This window comes from Acomys russatus, chromosome 5 (genome assembly GCF_903995435.1).
Source record: "Acomys russatus chromosome 5, mAcoRus1.1, whole genome shotgun sequence".
NCBI classification, from domain to species: domain Eukaryota; kingdom Metazoa; phylum Chordata; class Mammalia; order Rodentia; family Muridae; genus Acomys; species Acomys russatus.
The window spans coordinates 58,596,108-58,612,504 of NC_067141.1; the positions used below are offsets into that span (position 1 = coordinate 58,596,108).

The following is a 16,397-nucleotide window of genomic DNA, read 5'->3' on the forward strand; positions in this document are numbered from 1 at the left end:
TGCAGTCATAAATCATAACCTTTCTTGGCTTAATACGAACATTATTATCATCAGCAGCTGGTGTGTGGATCACTTACACGTACTATAGATAAAATGGATCTGGACATATTCCATTGATAGATACTACAAGTGGTTTCAAAAGGACCGCAGGGTGTAGGGTGAGGCGTGTCCTGGGAAACAGCAGGTGAATACAAGAGTAAAGACTTAATTGAGTATATAAAATTGAATCCAACAACTATACAAGTTTTTGTTTTTTTTTTATCAGACTTCATTATCATTCTGGATCATTTAAATTTACTTATAACTTTTAGAATATGCTTGTCAATTTCTGCATGAGGTCAATGGTGATTCATACAGAGATTACACTTAGTTACACACAATTTCTAGAAGTAAATATAGTATATTTTAAAAAGGGCTCCACAGATGTCAGTTGGCTAGGTTTTCAATATCAGGCATGATTTTCCTATTTTGAACAGTCATTAAATCTGATTAGATAGTGATTAGTCACTGACAGGATGTAACTGTCACAGTTGCACCACTGTATATCCAAAATCATTTCAACACTTGGTAGTTTAATTACTCATTTTAGTGTACTACCTTAGAGTAATTTGAGGTTAATTTAAGACACAAACAATGTAACATTTGTGGTGATAAGATGTCAAAAAGCTGAATTACAGTGGGAGATAAGTATCTTTGTTCAGAAGGTATAAGTACAGAGAAGGTTAGCTACTTTAATCATATTAAATATATGATATTATATATTCTAGAGGGCACATAGATATTATGAAAATACTATCAATTTGCTACTTAGGGAATAATGTATTTTATCTATCATCTTTTGGTAAAACTTTAAAGATGTAATTACAATCCTATAACACACCATGTCTCAACTTTGTGAATGGCATTGTTCCTAGTCTCTGATATCCTATGAGGGCCATAAAAACATTGAAATTTATGAAGCAGCCACAACAATATTGAGACCATAAAAATTAGACAAAATAGTTATTAGCAAATTCTTTCTTCTTTATTTTTTAAAATTTCACTAGGGCCTATAGGTCTATTTAAATCATTTATCTGATCTTGACTTAACTGTGGTATGTGATACCTGTGGAGAAATTTATGCATTTTTTTTATATATTCTAATTTGGTGGAATAGAAGTTTTCTTAAAGGCTTTCATTATTATTTTCTTGACAAAGTGTCTGTTGTTATATGCCCATTTTCATTTCTGATTTTTTAATTTGAATATTCTCTATCTGCTTTTCAGTTAGTTTCTGTTTAGCGTCCGTCTATTAGTGAGAATGGGATATGAAGTCTACCACTATCAATATGTGAGGGCCAATATATGTCTTAAATTGTTGTAGTGTTTCTTTTGCAAACTTGGTTGCTCTTGTGTTTGGGGCAAAGATGTTAAGAATTGAAGTGTCATCTTGGTGGAATTTCCTTTGATGAGTACATAGTGTCTTTCCATATTTCCTTTTTTTAGTTCTGGTTATAAGTCTATTTTGTTGTATATCAAAATGGCAACACCAACTTGCATTTTAGATACATTTACTTGAAATATATTTTCTTAACCTTTTACCCTGAAGTATTGTCTGCTCTTGATGTTGAAGTGTGTTTCTTGGATGGAACAGACAGATGGATCTTGTTTTTGCATCTATTCTTTTAGTCTCTTTTTGTTGGGGGAATTGAGACCATTGATACTGAGAGTATTACTAATCATTGATTATTGATTTTGTTATTTTGTTGTAGTTTGGTGTTGGATGTGTGTGTGTGTGTGTGTGTGTGTGTGTGTGTGTGTGTATGTGTGTATGTGTTCATTCTTTTGATTTTGGTATTCCTAGGTTATTTATTCCTTATGTGTTCATAGGTAGTGTAGTTAACTTCTTTAAGTTGGAATTTTCCTCCTAACACTTTCTGTAATGAAGGATATGTAGATAGATAAATTTTACTACATCATGGAATTTTATTTTTCCATCTATGGTAACTAAAATACTTTACTGGTTTTAGTATTCCTTCCTGGAATCAGTGGTCTCATACGCTCTGCATAGCACCCCATTGAGAAGCCAGCTGTAATTCTAATAGGTCTGCCTTTTTATGTTACTTGATCTGAAATTTCCCCTTGTTATTTTTAATATTCTTTTAAAAAATTCTTTACATTTAGTTTTGATTATTATGTGCCAAAGGAACTTTCTTTTCTAGGTCAATGTATTTGTTTTTTGTTACTTCTTTTACCTTTATAGGCATCTTCTTCATTGGGTTACAAAATTTTTCTTTTATGAAATGCTTATTTTTTTTAAATTTGAGCTGGTATTTTTTTTTCTATTTTTATTATTTTCAGGTTTGGTATTTTCATACTGTCATAGATTTTGTGCATATTTCTTTTAGGAATTTTTAGATTTCACAATTTCTTTGATAAGTTATGCATTTCGTCAACACTCAAGATTCTCTCTTCCATCTCTTGTATGTTGTTGGTGAATCTTGCCTCTGTAGTTTCTATTGGATTTCCTAAATTTTTCACTTTCATGGTTTCCACATTTTGTGCTTTAATTGATTTTATATTTATTTTCAGGTCTTGAATTTGTTTATTCACTTCCTCACAGTATTTTGTTTGAGTTTTCTGGATTTCTTTAAGAGTTCTTCTTTAAAAAATTGCATGATGATCATGTCATAATTGCCTTTTTAAATTTATCCTTTCTTAAAAATATTTTTACATATACAGTTATATTATTACACATACATACAACACACTACGTACAGTAAGAAGAACTATGAAACAATCAGGAATTATATAAATGTAACATTCTTAGTGTTTTGGCTATTTGTATTTGGCAACCTTGAAGAAGACATCTTTCCTATCTTGGTGAGTCTAAAACTCTGAATGTAAATCAGTCTTTTTCATACCTTATTATTATCAACTTAAATCATCTATCTAGACCTAAAAACGCCATAACCCCTAAACGACTAAGTTTAATTGTAACACTAAATTATCTGGTTTTCAATCCCATCAGAGACTTGAGAAGTAATAAAATTGATTACCTGAGTATACCAGGAGTGCAGGTTAGTAGCTTTCCAAATGAGATGATGATGGATACACTTTGCTATACCTCAGCAACAAAGACAGACATTTCCTCAGATTAAACTTATTCTTTTTCATGTATTAAATCCTAACTTCAGTTTCCCCTCGATCCTCACCTCCCAGACATTCCCCCCACATCTCCTCCATATCCACTTCCTTTTAGAAAAGAGGAGGGCTTTCAGGGATACCTACCAAACATGCCATATCAAGTTTCAATAAGACTAGACACCTCCCTTCATGTACAAGGTGACTCATTGGGAGGAAAAGGACCCCAAAAGCAGGCAAAAGAGTCAGTGAATGCTCCTGCTTTTACTGGTAGGAGTCTCTCAATAAGACCAAGATACACAACCATAACATAACATAGCATGTATGCAGAGGGTCTAAGTAAGACTCACACAGGCTCCCTGATTGTTGGACCAGTCTCTGTGAGTCCCTACCAGGCCAGGTTAATTGATTCTGTGAATTTTCTTCTGGTGTCCATGACTCCTCTGGCTCTTACAATCATTCCTCTTACTCTTTGGCAGGATTCCCTGGACTCTGACTAATGTTTTGCTGTGGGACTCTGCATTTTTTCCCATCAGTTGCTGGATGAAGCCTCTCTGTTGACAATTGTGTGAGGTTCCTGCCTTCAAGTATAGCTTGCATTACTAGGCACCATTTTATTGACTTTTCCCCCAGTGATGTTTGGTTTTATTCTAGGTCTCTCAGGTATCCAGCTTCTGGTTGCTGGCTTTCCATGCATTATCAGGGTGGCCTCTCTCTTGTGGTATGGGTCTCAAGATGGGTCATTTATTGGTTGGATACTCCCACAATTTCTGTGCCAACTTCATTCACCACAACACATCCCATAGACAGGGAAAATTGTATCTCAAAGGATTTGGGGCAGGGCTAGTGTCCCAAGCCCTCTACTGGAAGTCATAAGCAGTTACAGAGATGGCCAATTTAGGCTCTATATCATCCTTTACTAGGAGTCTTAGCTAGGTCACCCTTGTAGATTCCTGGGAGTTTCCACTGTACTAAGTTTCTATCTACCTCCAAATGCCTCCCAATTCCAGTTGTGTCTCCCAATACTCTTTCCCTCCATCTTCTCACCTGATCACTTCTGTCTCTTTCCTACCTTCAACTTATCCACCTCCAATATATGTTCTATTTCCCCCTCCAGGGAGATCCCTGTGTACCCCCCGAACCCTCCTTGTTACTAAGCATATCTGGGCCTGCCATTTTATCTTGTTGACAGTATCCTTTGCCTTACAAAAACATTTCAGGTTCATGACATGCCATTTATTAATTGTTAGTCTTAGTTCCTGAGATGGTGTTGCTCTGTTTAGAAAGTTTTCTCCTGTACTAATGAGTTCAAGGCTCTTCCCAACTTTCTCTTCAATTAGATTTAGTATATCTGGTTTTAGGTTAATGTTTTTAATCCACTTGGACTTGAGTTTTGTGCATGATGATATATATGGATCTATTTTTATTCTTCTACATGCAGATATACAGTTAGATTAGCACTATTTCTTGAAGATACTTTCTCTTTTCCATTGTATAATTCTAGCTTTTTCATTAAAAAGAATCAGGTGTACATAGTTATATGGACTTATATCTGGATCTTCAGTTTGATTCCACTGATTAACATTTCTCTTGTTATGCAAAAACTATGCAGTTTTTATTTCTATAGCTTTCTAGTAGGGTTTGAACTCAAGGATGGTGATACCCCTGAAAAGTCTTTTATTGTACATGACTGTTTTAGCTGTTTGGGTTTTTTTTCCCATATAGCTTTGGTAATTATTCTTCCAATTCCTGTAAATAATTGAATTTAAATTTTGGTGAGGACTTCATTGAATATGTATATTTATTTTGGTATGATGGCCATTTTTACACTTTTACTATGTTAATACTACTGATCCATGAGCATGGGAGATCTTTCCATCTTCTAATCTCTTTTTCAATTTCTTTCTACAAAGACTTGAAGTTTTCCTCACACTAATCTTTCACTTGTTTCATTCAGGTCATCACCACAATATTTTATGTTGTTTATGGATATTTTGAATGCTTTTGTTTGCATAACTTCTTTCTCAGCCCATCTATCATTAGTGCATTGCAGGGCTATTGTTATTTTTGAATTAATCTTGTATCCAGTCACATTACTAATTCACTAATGGTGTGTGCCAGTTGTAGGAGTTCCCTCGTAGATTTTGGGGGTTGCCTATATATTCTATCATATCATCTTCAAATAATGATACTTTGACATCTTCCATTCCAATTTGTATTCCCTTGATTTACGTTAGTTATCTTATTGCTCTAGCTAGAAATTGAAGTAGTATATTGAAAATATATGGAAAGAGTGGACAACCTTCCATTCTTCCTGATTGCTTTAGGGTCTCTCAATTTAATTTTATTTTGGCTACAGGTTTTCTGGAAATTGCCTCTTTTAGGTCTAGGTTTGTTCCTTTTATACCTACTTTCTCCAAGACTTTTATTGTGAATAGGTGTTGGTTTTGTCAAAGGCTTTTGCAGCATCTAATGAGGTGATCACGTGGTTTTATTCTTTCAGTTTGTTGATATGGTGATTACTTTGACTTATTTTCATGTATTGAACCATCTCTGCATCTCTGGGATGAATCTCAGTTGATCATGGTGGATAATATTTTCAATGTGTTCTTGGATTTGGTTTGCAAGCATTTTGTTGAGTTTTTTTGCATCTATGTTTATAAGGAAAATTGGTCTATAATTCTCTTTCTTTCTGGAATCTTTGGGGGTTTGGATGACAGGGTGATTTTGGCCTCATAAAATGAATTTGGAAATGTTCCTTCTGTTTATATTTTATGGGACAATTTGGAGAGTATAAGCACTAGCTCTTCTTTGGAAGTCTGGTGGAATTCTGCACTGAAAAAATTTGCCCTGAGTTTTTATTTTGGTTAGGAGATTTTTAATGACTTCTTCTATTTCACTAGAGGTCATAGGTCTATTTAACCTCTTTATCTGATTTTGCTTTAACTTTGGGAAGTGGTATTTATCTAGCATATCAATGTTTTTCAAGTTTTGCAATGAGGTTTTTATTGTTTCTGTTGTTTTTGACATTCAGCTTTAATATGTGGTGGTCTGATAGGATACAAAGGTTTATTTCAACTTTTTTGTGTGTGCATGTCTGCTGAGACTTGCTTTGTGACTGAGTATGTGGTCAGTTTTGGAGGTGCTGAAAAGATATATTCTTTTGTGTTTGGGTGAAATGGTCTATAGATATCTGTTAGGTTCATTTGAATCATGGCAACTATGAGCTCCATTATATCTCTGTTTAGTTTTTGTCTGAACTCCCTGTCCTTTGTAAATGTGGGATATTGAAATGTCCCACTATTAATGCATGGGGTTTGATGCATGGTTTAAGTGTTAGTAATGTTTCTTTTACAAATGTGGATGCTCTTGCAATTTTGAGCATGTATGTTCATAATTGAAATGTTATCTTGGTGGATTTCTCCTTTGATTAGTGTGAACTGACCTTTCTCATCTTTTGATTAAATTTGACTTAAGTCTATTTTGTTAGATATTGAAATGACTGTATCAATTTGCTTCTCAGGTACATTTGCTTGAAATATAATTTTCCAATTCTTTACCCTGAGGCAATATTTGTCCTTGATGTTGAGATGTGTCTTTTATGAAGCATAAGAATGGTTTCTGTTTTCTTATTTATTATGTTAAATTAAGTCTTTTTTTCTTTTTGTTTTTAATTCTTACACACACATATAATAAACTTGATACAGAAAGAAGAACCATGAAACAATCTGGAATTATAGAAATTCCATTGTGTTTTGGCTGTTTGTATTTGGCAACCTTGAAAAAAAAATCTTTCCTATCTTAGTGCATCTAAAATTCTGAATGTAAATCAATATCTATCATATCTCATTATTATCAACTTAAAACATCTACCTAGACCTAAAAACATCTTAACACTTGAACAACTAAGCTTAATTGTAAAACTAAACTATCTGGTCTTCAACACCATTAGAGACTTGAGAAGGGATAAAGTTAATTGCCTGAGTATACAGGAAGTTCAGGTTAGCAGCTTTCAAAACGAGAGAATGATAGAGACAATTTGCTGCCTGAAGAGTCACTCAAAACTCTATCACATTAGAGCATCATATTCAGCCTTCTGGCCCAGTATATCTGACAGACATAATTGTGAGGCAGGAATTATTGAGGACTTGTTTGCCCTGTCTTGGCAGAGTTTGGCAGTCAACCCTGCCTGCAACCAAGCTTGCCTATTTTTAGGCAGAATGCTGTCTGTGCTAGAAATGAGGACATTTTTCCCAGTGGCTTGTTTGCCACATTTGGAGCCATCTTTATACTAAGTCCTTTTACTGGGGAATTGAATTGACTGATATTGAGAGATATAAAAAAACAACTGTTAATTTCTGTTATTTTTTTGTCTGCAATGGTGGTGGTGGTTTTGTTTGTGTGCGTCCTTTCTTTTTATTTTGCTGGTGTGAGATTATTTATTTCCTTGTTTTCATGAGTGTAGTTAAGCCCTTTGGGTTGGAGTTTTGTTTTTAGTACCTTCTGCATGACTATTTTTGTGGATAATATTATTTCAATTTGGATTTGTCATGGAGTATGTAGTTTTCTCCTTTTATGGTGAATGAAAGTTTTGCTGGATTTTGTAGTCCTCACTGGCATCTGTGGTCTTGTAGAGTTGCAGCACATCTGTCCAGGCCCTTCCAGTTTTAGAATCTCCCTTGAGAAGTCAGGTGTAATTCTAATAGGTACGTCTTTTTACATAAATTGGTCTTTGCCCTTGCATCTTTTAATATTCCTTCTTTATTCTGAATATTTAGTTTTCATTATCATGTGCTAATAGAACTTTATTTTCTGGGCCAATATCTTTGGTCTTCTGGCTGCTTCTTTTACCCATATAGGCATCTCCTTCTTTAGGTTAGAATATTTTTTTTCATCTAAGAAATTGTTGAATGTTTTCTGGGATTTTGAGCTGATACTTGCCTTCTAATCTTATTATTTTCGGGTTTGGTCTTTTCATAGTGTTTCAGATTTCCTGGCTATTTTGTGCATTTAAGTTTTTAGATTACAGAATTTCTTTGACTGATGTATCTGTTTCCTCTATTATTTCCTTTTATCATTCATCCAATACCTGAGATTATCTCTTTCATCTTTTGTATTGTGTTGGTGAATCTTACCTCTGTAATTTCTGATGGATTTCCTAAAATTTTAATATCCAAATTTCTCACATTTGGGGTTATTTGTATTGATTTTATTTCCAATTTCAGATCTTGTACAATTTTATTAATTTTCCCAACTTTGTATTTCTTAAATTTCTTTAACAGATTTACTAATATCTCCTTTAAAGACCTCTATCATCTTTATTCAGGTGGCTTTAAGGTCTTTTTCTTATGCTACAGCTATATTAGAACATACAGGGTCTGTTGAGGTAGGATAGTGAGGCTCTAGTGGAGATTTGTTGCCTTGGCAGTTATTGTTTGTGTTTTTAAGTTGATGAAAGATATCTGGGACTGCGATGGTTACAGGTCTAGGTGTTGAGTTCTGTATTTTTGTTGTTGATGGATAGATGTTTTATTCCTTGGTTTCTGTTTTCTTTGTGCTTTCAGGAAATATAATGCCTGTATGTTCCCTGGTAGAATTTTTTGACATGATAGCTGTGTCCTCTTTGGTTTTCAGATAAAATGTGTTTCTGGCCATTGGAAGCTTACATAGAGAGGAGGCTAGTCTAAGAATCTGAAGGTATTCCCAGGAGGGAGGAGAACAGAGTGTTCAACCAAGATCTGCTTATTTTTTTCTTCTTTACTGGGAAAAACAGTGTAGAGGTCACCACAGCACATCTGTTATATTCCCAGACATGAGCCTAAGTGAGGGGGGGGGGATCCAGAGGAAGAAAAGGAGATAAACTGTTTGATTCCATGTCAAGAATGGTCTGAGGGGTAACTCTGCAGGTTAACATACAGTTGCCTCTGGAGTTGGGGGCTGGGATAAATCAACAGGTGGGGACAAGCACTTTAGGAGGGGATTGTATGTGTGAGCTACAGGAGTTTTGGGCAGGAAACTGCATCAGGTATTCCGTTGTAGAGATAGGGATGAGATTGAAGAATTGGATTTGGAGGGGAAAAGATAGTGATGAAGGCCTTCAGTTGGCTTACCTGTTTCTTTGGCCTCCTCGGCTAGTGTGCTTTAAAAGATGCCTTCTGCTGTTGGAGGCTAGGTATTTAGATGAGTTAGTGGGATAAAGGTGGGAAGAGATCTTTGTGGGAATATGCTGGAAATGAAATCAGAAAGGAAGACAGCAGCAATAGGTTTTCTGCTATAGAGCTATGGATGTGACTGGGTGGTGGATATGGAGAAACAAAAGGCGAGGTGTGGATTAGACTTCAGCCTACTTGTTGCCTAGCAAGAGCAGCCCTTGTAGCAGGGGCTTCCTGCTGCAATTATAGGCTGAGACAAAGAATGCATGAGGTTAAGGAGGTTAGAAAGGGAAGATCTGTGGGATCTATGGAATATAGGAATGGCATGGGGACAAGATTGGCTGCCATGGGTGTCTTTCTGCAGAGCTGAGGATGATGCTGGCCGATTGGATGGGCGAACAAAGGGAGAAAAACAGATCTCAGGCAGTCTTCCTGGTCTTTTTTTTTCCTAACCTGCCTTCTTTCTTTTCTCTTCTTTTTTCCTTTTTCCCCCAGTGGTGTGCCTGTTGAAGTTTGGGCCCGGTATGTAGGAAAAGTAGGGACAGGGATGGTCTATAGTATCTACAGCAGATATTCACAAGGGGCAAGAAAGGCTGCAGCTAGTGTTCTATTAACTAGGGATGAAATTGGGCGATTGAATTTTGTCTTGCTTGTTTCCCTGCCCTCCTTAGTTAGCAAGTTCCTTGTGAATGCCTGCTTGTGTTAGAGGATGGATCATGGGATGGGTTGGAGGAAGGAAGGTTGGGGAAGAATATACTTTGGAGAATGGAGTCCATTGAAATGGGAGATTTCAGCAACAGTTTTTTTTTTTTTTACTGTAACATAGCTGGGGATAAAGCTTGTGAGATTGGATCTGGGGAAGCAGAAGAGAGATGTGAATCAGCCTTCATCCTGCTTTTCCTATAGGAACATTTCCAAACTTAGTTTAAAACAGCTAACATCATGGACACATTTTGTTTTATTTCTACTAACTCAAGTTGTGCTCTTCACAATTAAGAGGAAATCTATTTATAAATGCCATAAGAAATCAAGGATCCACTGCATACATACACAAGCAGACTCATCACAAAGAAGTTGGCATAGCAGAGTAGATATAAAGCATCAGAGTCCAGTCCTGCCAGTATTTTTAATATGTATAGCATGCAGGCTTTTTACTTATTTATTAAGCTAAAAATCTCAATATAAGCTGTAACTTACATCCTACCTAAGTATGTTTTGATAGAAGAACGTACTAATAAGAAAATAAGTTTCTCTCTGTATACACACTCAAACATATATACACACACCTAAACATGCAAACATATACTTAAGCACACACAAACACACACACATACATGTACACTCACACTTACAGGAAAATAATCTCAAGAATGTAATTTTACAGTAACAAGAAATACAAATGTAGAAAATGAAATTTAGACCAACTACAGAGCTGTCTCTGAAATGCTATATTGGTTTTTGCCACTGCTGCATATTCTATATTTTATATTATCAGCTATATAGAATTATGCCATGTTGTATATTCATTACAGTTTGATATGCCAGTAAAAAATTATCAGATAATTTTATCAAAGCATTCTTAGGAAAACTGCAATCAAAAGTTGGACAATATACTTGAACACCTGGCAATAACAGCTACTGACCTATTTATTGCTGGAACAGAGACAACAAGCACAACACTGAGATATGCTCTCCTGTTCCTTTTGAAGTACCCACAAGTCACAGGTGAGGATGCACCACAGCAGTTCTTTAAGATGCTGGGAAAGTGCTTCCAGTATTCCATTGTGTTGTTTTTCAACATCCCATCTTTCTGTTCTACTGGATATGATAAGGGGGATGACTGAGAGAAGGAAGAGAGAATGACAGCAGGAAAAGCCACCAAACCTGGTCTAATTGTCTGAGTAATGTAGACAGAGAATCTATATTGGCCTGTAATTGTATTATATTCCCCAAATTCAAATCTTTAGAGCAGCTAAATTCTTATAGATGTGTTCATTCAGATAAATTTAATTCTTGTGTAGAGAAAATAAAGCTCACCTCAATAAAACATATGAAGTAATCGTAGCACTTAGTGTATTTTCCTTGGAAATGTTTCCTTCTGTGAAACATACTAATGTTTGGACCATTAGACTTGTATTTTCATTGATGTAAAAGTTATGGTTTCAAACTTATACATAATGCAATTTTATCATTTTCCTTAAAAAATGTGCTGGATGACACTTTTTCCCAATATGTGCAAAGTATTTCCTTTTTACAAATATCATTATTTTAGAAACTTATTTTTAAATAGAACCAAGTGTTCTGCATAGATGAAACACATCATCCATCCTGAGTCAATATGCACTGAAATGAAAATAGCATATTTGTGAAAGAGAATTAGATCATTTAGGGTAGAACAAGAAGAAAACAGTAAGCAACTAAGTAGCTTTTACAACATTAAAATAGCACAATAGTAATGAGCAGTGGGGGATAAGGGATCCTGGAAGATGATGGCATAAAGAATATGCTTGAAGAATTGCTATGAAAAGGAAAAACAAACAGTGACCCCAAATCTCCACAAGGTATCCTGTTTGGACTTAAGGAGTCCAAGGAGAAAACCAGTTTATGAACCATAGGCTGGGCTGTCCACTGTACCCTTAATGTCCCTATCATGAAAGTGACTGTTTCCTATACAGAGAACATAATTGCTCTACAAAAGAAATAGGAAGCCATGTGAACAGGAACAATGGGTGGATGCCAGGGAAAGAAAAATGTAGAGTGATGTAAGGAGAAAACTGGAAATGTTTTCATTACATAGAGAGTCTCAAAGAGTGTTTCTTGATCCTGTTTCAGGAATATCTACAGCTGTATCTATCTTTGAGACAGTAATGCACTAAAAAGATCTCTGTATTATACCATCTTCATAGATGCTTCTTTCTAAATATCTAGCAGAAAGAGTAGAATAGAATCATGAATACAAAGCAATGTTTCCCAGAGTTTTAGACACCACCATGGAATAGAAAAGCAAAAAAAAAAAAAAATCTTTGCCAGTGATCCTTGATTCACATGTAAAATATTATCATTGAAAGTGCACCAGAATTCTCAAGATCACGTTGTGGTGTCTTCAGTGCTGATAAACAAAAATACAAAGATAGATCTCTATGCCTACCATCAATTTTATACACTATATTGTTTCTTCATGAAATCCTGGAGTTTGTTTCCTATCCCATTCTCTAAAGCAACATCCTAGGAAGCCATGAAATTCAGATATCTGCATAGTGCAGGAGAGAGGGAGACAGTTTAAGAGAGGTGTATGGAACCAGACTTAGAAAGCTCCTGATATTATATCTACCCTGTGAATGCCGATGGCAAGAACAGAAAATGAGGGGTAATGGAGAAGTGGTGTGTCCTCTGATGCTTTCATCAACTGACCTTTTATTTCAGGAACAAAAGTATCCATTTGAATACTTAGAAACAATTCTAATTCATGAAATTGAAAATTACAAACTAAAGTGAAAAGGGATTTACCAGCCAAAAAGTGTATCAATAATAAAAACTATAATATTTGTTTTGGGGAACAATATTTAATGTACCTGCAATTTTTCACAATGAGAATCATGTAATTAAGTATAGTTATCCACAATCTGTTATTAAAGATGTGATGGGATACATGTGTGTGTGTGTATTCTTATATTTGTGCATGCTTATGTGTGTGTGTTAATTATCTATTTGTAGATAGGTATTTATAAATAGGATGTAGGTACAACTGATATTTCCCCTTTCAAAAACTCAATAAATTTAGGTATACTTCAGTACATAAGAAGCAATCATTATTTAAAATACAATTATATTTCAAAAGGAGTTGTTGGTGTAGAACCTTGCCACTGGAGGTTAATAATATAACTGGAATACTACTTCAAATTGTATGCACAAAGGCACACACCTAAATGCCCACACATATTCTAAAGATCAATGCTGAATTTTAACAAAAAATTTAATAAATTTTGTATGATATCTTTAACTAATGCTTATAATGTTGAATAAGTTGTGCTTTGGTTTTGTTGGCAATATTAAATTTTTCTAATATTTTCTATTATGGCTATAACTATTAATGTACACAATTAAATCATATTAGCTATGCTATAGGGTATATATATATATTCATGATACTGCTGAGGCAAGTTCTTCATGCCCTCCATAGCCATGAATTAACAGGACAAATATGCTGCTTTTTCCCTATTCCAACATTTGTCATTGCTTATTACCAGCTAAATTCCAGGAAGAGATTGATCGTGTTGTGGGCAGGCACCGTAGCCCCTGCATGCAGGACAGGAACTGCATGCCCTACACAGATGCCATGATTCATGACGTCCAGAGATTCATTGACCTTTTCCCTACCAGCCTGCCCCATACAGTGACCTGTGACATTAAATTCAGGAACTACTTCATCCCCAAGGTGAGCTTGTCTCTTCATTGTTGCATCTCTCTGCTCTTGACCCTTCCATATTCACAGTGTGGTCCCAGTTCTGTTAGACACACTGTGCTGCAGGTAGCATATGCTCATTCATGATCAGGAAGGTAGCTGTAAGCAGGCAGGGACATGGTAGTGACACTCCTACATTTGCTCCACCTTACACATTTTGCTTTGATTAAAAATTGGGTGTTTATATTTCCATGTATATTTTCTAAATGTCTGTTGCAGTCCAATAGACTTTTTGGAATTTTTGTTATTGAGAGAAAAATCTCCAAATAATCTGGTTGAAGTTATATCTTGAATTATCCAATTATGAAAAAAGTTATACCTTACTTTTACTTGTCCTTGGTTTATTTTCTCCATAATTATTTCTTTTCAATGAAGTATCCTGCCAATAATTTCTTAGAGTTTTGATGAATAATGAAATAGTCTTCTAGTTTTTTATAGTATGTCTGCCACTATCTTAACATGGTTTATAAAAACAATTAATTTAGTCATAATTCTGATCTTATTTTACCTAACTTATGTATTTTACTAGTTACAGTGAATGATTTATTTCTAAAGATATGTATAATTTTAAGATATTTTCTGGTTAATGTTTTTATCTATGCTTTTCTTATTTCTTTGCACTTCATTTCAGTTTATGTTATTATGAACCAGTTGATTAATTACAAATAGCATTAAACAGAACTGGTTTTTCATTTCAATGATTACCAAAATTGAATGTATATAAAATTGTATCTGGACAATAAGAATGTACAGACAGAGACTAGAAAAGACAAATACACTCAAATAAGCTAATTGCATTATTGATTCCTGATTCTCCCTGAGAATGTATAAAGGAGACATAAATATTATGATATAAAGATGAATAAATGAATAGGTCCAACTGATATATAGGCATATTCATTTGATTTTTAATCTATTTAACTTCAACATTTATATGTCAAGTCTCATGTCTTTATATGATTTGGAAAGTGTTTTTATCAAATTAAGTTTTGACCAAAGGGCTTTCCTAAAATATCATTTGTGTTTCTTGGTATTGGAGTCTATGTATAGTATTAGAACATTTAATCTACATCTCTATACATAACTAAATGATAAAGAAACTGAATAATGAGACAGGAGTGACCCATGTCCCATGTCCTCTTGTCAAGACAAGAGTCTTCCTTTGACCAAGTATTGCATATACTGCCCTCACATCCCTTTATGCTCTACTGGTGGATTGTGATGAGACTCTTCAATTTGGGTCTTGTGAACTATCATAGCATTCTTTCCACTCCTGGAACTTCCTGGTACAGAAATAGTCATAACTTCATGGCTAACATTATGCTCTTACAAATTGGATAAGAATCTCCTTTTCCAGATGAGCCTGCTGGTTTCAGTACATATAATAGGCAAAGACAAGATTCAATAATCTTTGCTTACAATGGGCTTGTTGGAAAATATTTCAGAGTTTTTAATCCACAAGGGTTGTGCTGCCACTTCTGATTCTGCCACTGTAGCAGAAAACCGGCCACAGGCAATGTGTAAACTAATAAGAATGGATATATAAAAAAAGTATTGAGACTAGAATTTGATTTTTAAACACTTACACTTGTCAAAACCTTTTTAGTATTTAAAATTCAAACATCTTTTGTTCAGTTGATATGCTAATACAATACAGTACTGTAAAGCTTTATAGACCACATAACTTTTTATTTTTTTACTTTTATTTTTTATTAATTCATTTGTATTATAGCTCAATACTTATCCCATCCCTTGTATCCTCCCATTTCTCCCTCCCTCCTGCTTTCCCTCTATTCCCCTCCCCTATGATGTTGACTGAGGGGGACCTCCTAACTCTGTATATGATCATAGGGTATCAAGTCTCTTCTTGGTAGCCTGATAGTCTACCACTGAGTGCCACCAGTCTTCCCCATCAGGGGATGTGGTCAAATATGCGGCATCAGAGTTCGGGTGGAAGTCAGTCCCCACTCTCCACTCAACTGTGGAGAATGACCTGTCCATTGGCTAGACCTGGGTGGGGTTCGATGTTTACTGCATGTATAGTCCTTGGCTGGTGCCATAGTTTGAGCAGAACCCCTGGGCTCAGATCTTCCCATCATAATGTTCTTCTTGTAGGTTTCAAGAACCCTCTGGACCCTTCTATTTCCCCATTCTCCCATACTTCTCACACCTAGAGTCCCAGTAGGATGTCTGCACATCTATCTCACTTTCCTCATAAGTAAAAACTTTCATTGGACATGCCCCTTGGGCTAGTGTCCAGATATAAGTGAGTATATACCATTTGACTCTGCTTCTGGGTTAACTCACTCATTATGATCATTTCTAGTTCAATCAATTTGTCCACAAATTTCGGAAATTCCTTGTTTTTAATAGCTGAATAGTATTCCACAGTGTAGATATGCCACAGTTTCTTTATTCATTCCTCTACCGAGGGACACTTAGGCAGTTTCCATGTTCTGGCTATTATGAATAAGGCTGCTATGTCCCTGTTGTGTGCTGGAGTTTCGTCTGGGTATATTTCAAGGAGTGGAATAGCTGGGTCTTGAGGTAGACCTATTCCCAGTTTTCTGAGATAGTGCCAGATAGATTTCCAAAGTGGCTGTACTAGTTCGCATTCCCACCAGCAATGAAGGAGTGTTCCTCTCTCTCCACATCCTTGCT

General features: G+C 35.3%; 1 protein-coding gene across 1 annotated transcript in view; it reads left to right on the forward strand.

The window, feature by feature from the left end:
* LOC127189885 (cytochrome P450 2C37-like) overlaps positions 1-16,397 on the forward strand; it is a 51,378-nt gene that overhangs the window by 22,787 nt on the left and 12,194 nt on the right. The window contains exons 6-7 of the mRNA XM_051146953.1: positions 10,858-10,999; positions 13,522-13,709. Of these exons, the coding sequence (XP_051002910.1) occupies positions 10,858-10,999; positions 13,522-13,709 (330 nt within the window). The remainder of the gene's footprint in view (positions 1-10,857; positions 11,000-13,521; positions 13,710-16,397) is intronic.